Source organism: Pelobates fuscus, chromosome 13 (assembly GCF_036172605.1).
Source record: "Pelobates fuscus isolate aPelFus1 chromosome 13, aPelFus1.pri, whole genome shotgun sequence".
Taxonomy (NCBI): domain Eukaryota; kingdom Metazoa; phylum Chordata; class Amphibia; order Anura; family Pelobatidae; genus Pelobates; species Pelobates fuscus.
This window is the reverse complement of record NC_086329.1, coordinates 7,997,971-8,010,066: the sequence shown is the minus strand read 5'-3', so window position 1 is coordinate 8,010,066 and position 12,096 is coordinate 7,997,971. Positions and strand designations below refer to the sequence as shown.

Below are 12,096 nucleotides of genomic sequence, written 5' to 3'. Positions count from 1 at the left end.
GACACATGGGGGCACAGACACTAGGACACATGGGGACACAGACACTGAGACACTTGGGGACACTGAGACACATGGGGATGCTGAGACACATGGGGACGCTGTTTCTCCCAGTGTCCCCCATCCAGTGTCGCTAGTGTCTGTGTCCCCAAGTCTCCCAGTGTCTGTGTCCCATGTCTCTGTGTGCCTTGTGTCACCATGTCTATGTCCACAACTGTCCCCATGTCTCCCAGTGTCCCCAAGTGTCTGTCTCCCAGCCAGTGTCCCCTAGTCTCCCAGTGTCCCCTAGTCTCCCAGTGTCCCATAGTCTCCCAGTGTCTGTGTTCCCATGTCTCTGTGTCCCTAGTGTCTTAGTGTCCCCAAATGTTTCAATGTCCCCATGTCTCCCAGTGTCTGTGTCCCTAGTGTCTGTGTCCCCATTTCTCCCAGTTTCCCTAAATGTCTGTGTCCCCATGTCTCCCAGTGTCCCCGGGTCTCTGTGCCCCCAGGTCTCAGTGTCCCCATGTCACTCAGTGTCCTAGTGACATGGGGACACACTGAGACACTGGGAGAAATGGGGACACTGAGACACTGGGAGACTACGGGACTGGGCAACATGGGGACACTGACACTGTGATACATAGCGACACTGAGACACTGGGTGACTTGCGAGACTGAGACACTGGGAGCAATCCATCTATACAGCAGAATCAAACTGTGAGTAGTTTGTTGGTGATTTTACAGATGTCACTCTGATGTCACTCCTTGTGATTATACAAAGGATTAAGGCTAGTATTTTGTTCCAAGAAAGGTGGCAACCTTAACTATTCTTCACATACTCTTGCTTAAAGTAGCACTATAGGGTCAGGAACACAATCATGTATTTCTGACCCTATTATGTTAAAACCACCACCCTGCCCCCTTCTTGCCTCCCTAAGTATAGTAAAATATAACTTGTATTCAAGTCTGCAGCTGCTGGCTCTGCCTCTGAACTGACTGTCTGCTGACATCATCAGAAGTGGTGGTCTGAGCAAATTACAATACTTCCCCATAGGATTGTCTGAGACTGTCAACTAGGCAGATCGGGGCAGAGCCAGCAAAAGTCATAGCCCTGGCCAATCAGCATCTCCACATAAAGATAAATTGAATCAATGCATCTCTATGAGGAAAGTTCAGTGTCTGCATGCCGAGGGTGGAGACACTGAATAGCAGTGCTGCACACTAGGCAGTACTGCCCCAGGAAGCACCTCTAGCAGCCATCTAAGGAGTGGCCAGTGGAGTTATTTTCTCTGAAAAGACAGTGTTTACTGCAAAAGGCCTGAATGGAATGATTCTACTAACCAGAACAAATACAATAAGCTGTAGTTGTTCTGCTGACTATAGTGTCCCTTTAAGTTTGGAAGCTTAAGAGGGATGTATGGGAACAAAACTTGTGTGGACTGGCTGACAATAAAATTAGTTTAGGTAATGCAGACGTTGGTCTCTCTAACACTGTGGCATGTCCCCATTCATCTACACTCACTACATACACCCTTTATCTGTCTCAGACTATATACCAGGAACTTCTGCCTGCTAGTAAGAAGGTAAGGAGACAAGTGGACCAGTGAGTGCTAGGAGACAGTCCTTAGAAAGCATTGAGTGAGTGCATCATTAGACGCATTTATGTCAAGCTCATGGTGCTGCATAGTATGCCCTTAGTTGGACAGCCTGCATGATTGGCGGGCAGCCTGACATGCATTCATGCCAGGCTGTCCTTCAAATTCTTTGGACAGACATGCCCCCTTTTTGGGCATGTTCTCCCCTTTTGGCAGGTCTGGTCACGTGATTCGCACCGGTGGCCACCCTTTTATCCCGCCCATTGACTGCCTGCTTCACTGGACACTGCTGTTAAGGGTTATGGATTTAATTGAAAGATATAAATTAGAGCGATATTAGCATAGAGTATGTGTTTTCTTATAGCTGCATCCTATGAGTTTCCCTCCAGCACCATCTCCATCAGATACATGACGCTTGGGAGGTATGATTGTTTTAATGTTTTTGGTCGATAAGATTCCGTAATTAGGCCCATCATAATTGTCAGCACCAGGCCCAGTGTGCTCTTAATCCGGCCCTGATTACAGCCTAGGGATACCCCCACTGGCCACTCCTCAGATGGCTGCTAGAGGTGCTTCCTGGGGCAGCGCTGCACAGTGTGACTGACATTCAGTGTCTCCACCCTCTGCATAAAGACACTGAACTTTCCTCAAATAAATGCATTGATTCAATGTATCTCTATAAGGAGATGCTGATTGGTCAGGGCTGTGCTTGATTTGTGCTAACTCTGTTTCCAATCTGCCTCCTTGACAATTTCAGCCAATCCAATGCTTTCCTATGGGAAAACATTGGGATTGGCTCAGATCACCACTTCTGATGATGTCAACCAAGCAGGCAGATCAGGGGCAGAGGCAACAGCAGCAGAATGGAATAAAGGTAAGATTTCACTATACTTGGGGTAGGCAAGGGGGGCTAGATGGTGGTTTTAACACTATAGGGTAAGGAATACATGTTTATGTTCCTGACCCTATAGTGTTCCTTTAACAAATAAAACACTGCACTATAACGTTATCATTTATTGATATACCTGAATATGGGTAAAGTGGATGTAGGAGAGTGACGCATAGTCAAGATACAAAGTTTTTCTTGATTTTATAGCAGCTTCGTTCGGAATATCTCAAATGCTGCATTCTGGAACCCGTCACATTGTGATTAACTATCTTGTGGTCATGCAATAAATGTCCAGGATTGGATCTGTTCCAACCATATGTTATATTCAATGCACATTGCCATTTTTTTTTTACATGCTGCCTGCGTTATAAGGCAATGGCTGACATTTTTACTGACCTTTTTTTTGTACTGCTAAAGTCCAAGATAAAAGAAGCAAAACTTCATAATTCTAATTACTTTTTATGAATGAACCTCAGGAAGGTGAGAAGATGCTGCAGGCTGGTCATTACGCCCCAGACATCATCCGCACCAGACTCCAAGAAATGGAAGAACTGTGGGAGGAACTTCTGGAAAAGTGCAATGAAAAAGGAACCAAGCTGCAGGACGCCTACAAGGTACTGGAGACAGAGCCCAATGTTACGACTTTATTAAAAAAGCTCCTTCTGAACCCATTTACCAACACCTATCCTCTCCGTGGCAGAGCTATAATGTGTGTTTCCGTATCAGAACACAAATGTAAAATGAATCCTTTTATTGACCTCTGGGTTTATTCATTAAATCAGCGCCCAGGTTAAATCCCAGAAGGTCCTTGTTTTATAGTGAGTGTTTTATGCCTTCCCTTAGAAAGGGGTTCACTTCATGTTTAGAATGATGTAATCCAGCGGGCGCTCACCTTCCCAAAACAATTACAGTGTATAGTTGCAAAAAAAAAAAAAAAAAACTATACTGAATCTACTTAGTTTCCAATCACCCACCCTTGAGTGATGTATGTTGTCATTGTAACAATGTAATCACACTGAGTGTGTGTCGAGATTTGGAGATAAATACAAATAATGTCCCCAGTGGCACTAAATGCGCAGGTTATTATCGAAGCCAATAAGTTTCTGTCCAAGCATTAGATTGGCACTATGCCCTTCAAGTCAAGATATTAAGGACGGCCTATTCACATACTGCATTCTACTTATTGAGGGCTCATCGATTCTTAATTTCTGTATCTCTATTCAGGCACTGAATTTCCAGAGGAGCCTGGAGGATATTGAGAAATGGCTTGACCAAGTGAGTGCCAAATTAAACCCTGGAGACAAGAGTAAAGATGTGATGACACTTGAACAACTTGGAGAGGTAGAAGAAGACATTTCCAGTCACGGCGAGAGACTGCAAGGGTTGATGAATAAATCCCGGGAATTCCGACAAGAAAACCACTTTCTAGCAGATGAGATAGAAGACAGAGTTAGGATTATAATACACAGGTACACTATTTACTGGTATATTTCAATTTACATGGTTTGTAAAAAGGATACTATAGTCACCTTAATCGCTTAATGAAGCCATTTTGGTGTATAGATCATGACTCTGCAGTCTCACTGCTAAATTCTCTGCCATTTAGGAGTTAAATCACGTTGTTTATACAGCCCTAGCCACACCTCCCTGCATGTGACTTGCACAGCCTTCCTAAACACTTCCTGTAAAGAGAGATCTGATGTTTAATTTATAATTTCTTCTCTTCTGCTCTGCTAATAGCTTGCTAAACCCTCCTGTATGTAATTAAAGTCCAATTTACAGAGCAGGAGATAAAAACCTCTAAAGCAAGTTAACATATGATTGAAAATGAAAAACCTTTGTTTTCATGCAGGTTGTGTGAGTCACAGCCAGGGGAGGTGTGGCTAGGGCTGCATAAATAGAAAGAAAATTGATTTAACTTTTAAATGGCAGAGAATTGAACAGTGAGACTGAAGGGGCGATTTTTATTTAATTTTTTCAAATTTTTGTTTTGTGAATTGTTGGAAATTCAAAGTTAATTAAATTTTAGACCTTGATTTAACATTTTTGGATACACTTCTACACTGATTTATTTTCATAAAATTAACATAAAATGAAATAACATAAAATGAAATAAATCATATATAAAAAAAAAACATTTTTCTAAATATTAAATAATGTTAAAAGTTTATCCTATAATATAAAAGCATTTGAAAAGTTTATCCAACAATAATAAATTGAGGCCCTCGTTTGACATCCCAGACCCTAAAATTGCCAAATTGGAAATATTTCTTAAGTTTCCCTTTCATGGCATAGAATTTGAAATTCCTGATTGAATATACTTTGACTAGTGAGTAAGCGTGCATGCGTTACTGGTGCAATCACTTTTCAGATTCCAGTTCTTAATAAAGATGAACTCCCACCCTCTTCCCACACACAGGTACAAGAACCTTAGCGAGCCTTTACAGGAGTGCCAGGCAGCTCTTGAAGCAATGAAGTTGCTCGATCAGTTTTTCCGCGATATCGATGATGAACTGGACTGGATACAGGAGAAGCAACCTTTAGCTTCATCCAAAGAATGTGGACAGTCACTGACCGTAGCCCAAGCCTTGCTTGAAAAGCACCAGGTAATGTGTTTTTGAAATGTGATTTGCTGTCTTATGTTCGATCATATCCATGTTGTTCTTCAGCTACTTACAAGACACTGGGTCCTCATTTGGTTTATTGCTGACAGAATCTCGAAAACGAGATCAAAAGCCGAGAACCTTTGACCAAAGCGGTGATGGCCACAGGGCGCAAACTGGTAAGAGGGAACCATTTTGCCAGTCGTGAGATTGAAGAACGTTTGCAGCAGCTGGAAGTAGCTTCTGAAACTTTGAAAGCTGAAGCTGATCGGCGAGGGAAGAGACTAACGAAAGCTTGTGAAGCCCAGCAATTTCTTACAGAGGTGATTTACTATTATTTATGTGCCAGAATAGAGCCGTGCATTGTTGCTGCTGTGTGTCTGTATCTCTAATTTTCCTTTTACCCCTTTCTGGGTTTAGTTTATTAAGTTGGGATAATCATACATAATTTTTCTGCCTGCGATGAAGAAGGTTTGCGGTCGTAATTTTTCTCCCTAACTATTATAAATGAAAGCTTCTCTATTGGGTTGGTTCTGCACTCAACTGTCATGACAGAGACCTGAATTTCTGAAATTCTTCAGGGAGCTTGCTTTTCTGACACTGATTGAGATTCACTGTGTTAAATAAGACCGTACCAATGTTCCGTGATTCTGCCCCTCTGCCCCTCTGCCATCTAGTTAGAACATAGGTTCACGCATCCAGAGGTCTTGAATTTAGCGCCCATACTGCTATATGCTCTCTTTTTTTTTTCATTTTTGTCAACACAGGCTTAATGGTTGAGGTTTTATTGTCTGTTGTCCGTTGATTTTTATATTAAGCAGTGATTAATTTTCCATCTGGTGCCTGCATTATCTGTAGCTTCTAGAAGCAGAGACATGGATGGCTGAAAGAGGGTTTGTAATAAAGTCCACTGATGCTGGGAAGAATGAGGAATCCACTCAAGCTCTGTTGCGGAAGTTGGACACCACCATACGGGACCTTGAGGGCTTTGAGCCAAGGATCAATAAATTGAGAGATACAGGAAAAACTCTGCAGAGTGACACTGACAATCCAGAAAGGTATTGAGATACGGCTCAATTATTCAATTCTAATATATACATGTATTTATTCACATTGTACAATATGAAAAGCAAATTTGAGTGCAGTTCCCCAGGTAGAACTTTAACGGTGACTCCTTTTCAGGTTTGTCTGTGCCTGACCACAGGTGGAATGTGCTTATAGGGAGCCAGCAGAAGTTTTACTGCTCTGCTAAAACATGTCATGCCTGTCTCTTACCTCCTCCACTTAACAGTTGTTCATTCCTCTAAAACCAGTCATTTGATGATGCTGTTTGTTTATGTATGGTCACATTACTAGTGACCCTTCTACTTAGAACATAAGCCACGTGGCTTATCCAGGACAGAGTGCAGCAATGTATCACTGTCACTTGAGGTTGATAAAGGCTCTTTGTGGAGCTGAAACAGAACACTATATTGTCCAATAAGTCTACCTGAGGACGGAGTCTTTATAGCCCAGTTAACTCTAAATGAGTCGGGCATTCTATGTTAGAATACAACTTTCAGGATTATCTGTTATGATGGAGTCTATTTACTCTAGTTTTTGAAACACGTGAACATATCTAACCTCTTGTCTCTAATATTGCATGTTGACAGTGACTATTCTTGGAACTGCGGTAAACCAGATTAGATATTCACATGTAGCTGTCCTGCTCCTGTTTATTTTTTGTAGTGCCACCGTAATTCCAAAGCTCCAGTCTGTACTGGAAGAGTACGGTTCTCTTCTAAAGCGAGCAGGGACTCGACGTGGTCTGTTACAGGAGCAACACCAGCTTTTCCAATTCCAGAGAGAAGCAGGTCTGGTAGAGACTTGGCTAAACAGCAAGAAGACTACAGCAGAATCCGAAAACTTTGGCCAAGATCTTGAAGACATTAAGGTAACCTTCGTACCGTACGTTGTGTCTATTCCTTTAAAAGCGATGTTTAGTTGGCCTTCATTACCAAGGAGGCAGCAGTCCTGCAGAGACATTGAATTGTAACCATTTGGGTGCTGACGACCTGCAATATGCACTTAAGAGTCCTAATCTGAGAACTGTAGGTTTCCAGAAATGCTGTGATTTAGCAGCTGTTTGTGTCCCAATATTTGTGAGATTCATGGAAATGAAAAAAAATAAAAAAACTTTTTTTGTGTGTCATCACTTATTTTGCAGGTGTTAGAAAAACAGTTTGAGAATTTTGTGAAAGAGGTGGAGACCTTGGGTCAGAGCAAGATGCTCAGTTTAAATGAACTGGCTTCAAATCTGATGAAAACTAATCACAACGTGGGTAATGAAATCAAGACCAGGACAGAAGAGGTTAACAGCACCTGGGACGGACTGTGTCACTCTATTGAAAACCGAGCCAAGGTGCATGAGTGGGCTTGCGAAATGGTTACTCCTATGTTTAAATAATTTGTGGTTCTTGACCCCACAAATTACGTGCATTAGGCTCTTTAATACTCTATCTATTTAGGAAATCTATATTTTCATGGGCATTGCCCAACATTCCAAATGAATGCTCAATTCCAAATCAAAGGTCTAATCACATCCTTCCACGTAGTCTATTGTAAGCTGGCATGTAAAGGGCATAAACGAGAGTCATCTAAATCATAGAATACCTTTTTATCATTTTCCGAACCTTGTCCTAGAAATTCTCTTTGTGTTATATCGTTGTATTAAATATTGAGATCAGATGTGATTAACCCAATTCTAAGAAAATTTGAGGTTTGACTTGTTTAGATGGGTTGGAAGGGTGTTATTTACACGATAGCTAGACTATATTACATCTAGACACATGCAAACACATATCCCAGCAATATAATCATTGAGTTGACCTTCAAAGCAAAACCCATAAATAAAATGTATGTATTATCATTCATTTTTCTTTGTGTCCATTAGATCTTGGCTACTGCTCACCAGGTGCATCAGTTCGATCACGAAGTTGATGAATTGTTGAGTTGGATTCAAGAAAAAGAAGTGGTAGCTAAAACCGATGACTATGGCTATGACCTCCCAGGAGTGCAGACACTGCTCAGCCAGCATGAAAGTTTCGAGGTGGGTGAAAAACCTGTGGGACAAATGTTTTTATTTTCAACTTCTTAAGTTAGTTTGTTCAGATTTCCTTTGGTTCCTAATGACCGATATACCCACATTATCCAATAAATGCATGGTGAACTGCTTTCCCTATGTAGTAAATGTTATTCACTTGGCTCTGTAAATAAATAATACCAAAGTGATCTGGACTTTAATGATTTTGTTATTGTCAATGTCCAGCCAGAGAGGCCCTGTCTTTAAATGGCAGCCATATACATGTGCTATACCTTCAGGTGACAGTAATATAATTTTGGCTTTTTGTAAATTGATTGTAAGACACACGTTGTGTAATTATGGATAGCGATTTTAAGGAATATTATGGAACTGGACACAAATGCATAGGTAGCTACAAAATGAACTATGGGGATGAAAGAGATTATTTAGTGACACTATAAAAGAAGCATTGGTTTGCACTTTAGGAAGAATTGGCCTCAGAGGATATTTAAATAATATACCAATATATCTTCCAATATATTCAGGGCCAGAAAAACAAAAACCACAGCTCTCTGGTAACGTGTTCATTAACAGGGCTGTGATAAGGACACTGCATTACCCATTTAGGATTGATGAAAGGAGATTTCACTTAGAGCAGAGGTTCTATTAACTGTACAACAGTAAGAACGATAAAGATGTGGAATTCTCTTTTGTCACTTACGGCCTTTCTGCTATAGAGGGATCTTGCAGCCATTAAGAAAGAGGTGGAACGGATCTTTAAGATGGGACAATATATATGCGAGCTCCACCCGCCTGTCCAAAGCAACGTAGCCGAGAGACTGGAAGAAGTGTCCAATTACTGGGGGAGTCTTTTCAGGAAATCCCAGGAGAGGAAAGAGAGGCTCAGCCAAGCAGAGCAAGTCCAGATCTATTTTAATGATTGTGTAGAATTAATGTAAGTATCTTTCCAGCAAACATGCTGCTGCATGCACTGTTCCGCACTCATTGTCTCTTACTTTATGATAAAACACTGATACGTATCTCCAGTCTGATTATAAATGAAATGCTTGTATTTAAAGCCACACCTTCTAATCAATATAACCAATATTGCCCAGTGTATTATACAACTTATTGGTTTATTACAGCTCAGTGTATTATACAGCTATTGGTTTATTACAGCTCAGTGTATTATATAGCTTATTGGTTTATTACAGCTCAGTGTATTATATAGCTTATTGGTTTATTACAGCTCAGTGTATTATATAGCTTATTGGTTTATTACAGCTCCGTGTATTATACAACTTATTGGTTTATTACAGCTCAGTGTATTATATAGCTTATTGGTTTATTACAGCTCAGTGTATTATACAACTTATTGGTTTATTACAGCTCAGTGTATTATACAACTTATTGGTTTATTACAGCTCAGTGTATTATACAACTTATTGGTTTATTACAGCTCAGTGTATTATATAGCTTATTGGTTTATTACAGCTCAGTGTATTATACAACTTATTGGTTTATTACAGCTCAGTGTATTATATAGCTTATTGGTTTATTACAGCTCAGTGTATTATACAACTTATTGGTTTATTACAGCTCAGTGTATTATACAACTTATTGGTTTATTACAGCTCAGTGTATTATACAACTTATTGGTTTATTACAGCTCAGTGTATTATATAGCTTATTGGTTTATTACAGCTCAGTGTATTATATAGCTTATTGGTTTATTACAGCTCAGTATATTATACAACTTATTGGTTTATTACATCTCAGTGTATTATACAACTTATTGGTTTATTACAGCTCAGTGTATTATATAGCTTATTGGTTTATTACAGCTCAGTGTATTATACAACTTATTGGTGTATTATACAGCTTATAGATTTATTACAGCTCAGTGTATTATATAGCTTATTGGTTTATTACAGCTCAGTGTATTATATAGCTTATTGGTTTATTACAGCTCCGTGTATTATACAGCTTATAGATTTATTACAGCTCCGTGTATTATATAGCTTATTGGTTTATTAAAGCTCTGTATTATTTCAGTTCGTTGTATTGTATTATCAAAGCTCATTGTAGTGGATGGTTATGTTACCTGCAGTTCCCTATTTTAATAGAAAACGGTTTGTAAGCATTTGATATAAGCCAGCACCTGGAGACTACCCCCATCTTAGCCGCATTGGTAATATAATTTTAACAATTCTGTATTATCATTGGCAATAATGGCCAACTTGGACAACATTGATTGGCTGAGAGTTTGTTAGGGGAGCAGGTTAAGATGGAGAAACTTTACTTTGATAATTAACACTTTCCAATTATGAGGTGTCATGCCATCCTGATTTTTGGCAGGACCGTCCCAATTTTTTGGCCCTGTCCTGCTGTCCCGTTTTTCTTTGGTGTCCCCAATAGCAGTACACTAGGGAGCAAAGTTAGGACAGCGGACCAGGACACACAGTCTGTAGCACGAGTGCATCATTAAACGTGTTCGTGCTGCCCTTACGGTACTAGGACCCTCAGACTCACCTACCAGTAATTCGGGTGGTCAGCCCCCTTTCTGGGCAGGTTGGCCACCTTATAATTGTAAAGAAATAAGATCCCTGATAAATCAGGGTCTTATTGTGTGTCCATAGAATCTTGTATAGGGGATAACCCTTAATATCAAAATGAATGTAGGAACTGCTGGTGGACCCAAGCCCAATACGAAAAAGGGGGGCTCAGGGGCACCAAGGAAGATTCTATGAGTTTACTTATGTTTGAAAATAAAAACACCTTTATTATAGGGTACACATTCCCCAAAAAGAAATAAAGGAAACTTATAAATGATGCTAACACATCTAGAAAAATATAAATCGAGGGAGGTAGTAATATCTACAAATGAGACAGGAGTGAGTGATCGAGTACCTAAGACCCTTTATCCAGGGGTAACTTATGTATCTGAGAGGTCTGTGCAAAATACAGACACAGCTTGTTGAGGGCTAGAAAAAAGCCCTTGAAAGAAATAGTATATAAAACTATAACGTTGTCAACAATGGATACATTTAGGTAATAAAACTTAGAACATTGTATCAATTGTGTCCAGGACTAGAAAAGTCTTGTTGGATTTATTGCTCAATGCTTCTAGTTGTTGGTATCTAGCTCGACTAGCGTGTAACCCAACTGTAGTATCTATTAGAGATAATAAGTCTTTACACTAGTGCAAAAAATACACCATATATACACACTATTACTCTTAACCACAGGGTTATTAAACCTATATCTGCAAATCTGTGTAGAATTATCTACAGACTGGGTAAAAAACTCCCAAGTTGCTTAATAAAAGGTTGTCTATCCGCTGGAAATCTTATGCAGGTATCATTAGATCTTATGCAGGCATTATTAAACTATTGTCTCTCCAGGGGATTGCAGCATACCCTAGGAATAGTTGCGATCACACTAGTACTCATGTAGCCAAAGTGCTGAATAGTAGTGCTGAACCTGAAAGAACGCGGCCACGAAAATCGAAGAATCCCAGAATCACTCTAAACTGATATATTCGTCAGACTCCTACATACTCATCTACCTCCCCCCACCTGGTGAACACACACAAAGTGCTCGGTGATAGTTTAAAAAAGCATTAACCTAACGCACGTTTCGGCGCTATGCAAGCGCCTTTCTCAAAGGTAAAGGTGACACTGCCGTCGGCTCGTTTTTATAACACATTACTTTCGTCAGGTAGCCAATCGGTGAACGCCCCTATTGGGATACTCTCGCGCCAGAATTCTGATGGGCGGTCTATGTGTTGTAGCTCCGCCCATCCACGTCATTGGGGGCGTGTGTGAGACTGCCGCCCATGTGATCCTGAATTAGCATAACCGAAAAAGGTACATGGGGACGAAATATTTGTGTAATACATTGTCTCGATCCTAAAGATCGATCTAAGCCGCTAGTTACTCCCCTCACAGATTATAGAGAGGGAGTATACAG

The 12,096-nt window shown here is 40.3% G+C and overlaps 1 protein-coding gene across 1 annotated transcript in view; it reads left to right on the top strand.

Annotated features, from left to right (window-relative positions):
* SPTBN5 (spectrin beta, non-erythrocytic 5) overlaps positions 1 to 12,096 on the top strand; it is a 159,523-nt gene that overhangs the window by 118,730 nt on the left and 28,697 nt on the right. The window contains exons 50-58 of the mRNA XM_063439421.1: positions 2,937 to 3,074; positions 3,685 to 3,929; positions 4,880 to 5,066; positions 5,174 to 5,386; positions 5,922 to 6,121; positions 6,792 to 6,996; positions 7,270 to 7,464; positions 7,996 to 8,151; positions 8,862 to 9,079. Coding sequence (XP_063295491.1) covers positions 2,937 to 3,074; positions 3,685 to 3,929; positions 4,880 to 5,066; positions 5,174 to 5,386; positions 5,922 to 6,121; positions 6,792 to 6,996; positions 7,270 to 7,464; positions 7,996 to 8,151; positions 8,862 to 9,079 — 1,757 coding nt within the window. The remainder of the gene's footprint in view (positions 1 to 2,936; positions 3,075 to 3,684; positions 3,930 to 4,879; positions 5,067 to 5,173; positions 5,387 to 5,921; positions 6,122 to 6,791; positions 6,997 to 7,269; positions 7,465 to 7,995; positions 8,152 to 8,861; positions 9,080 to 12,096) is intronic.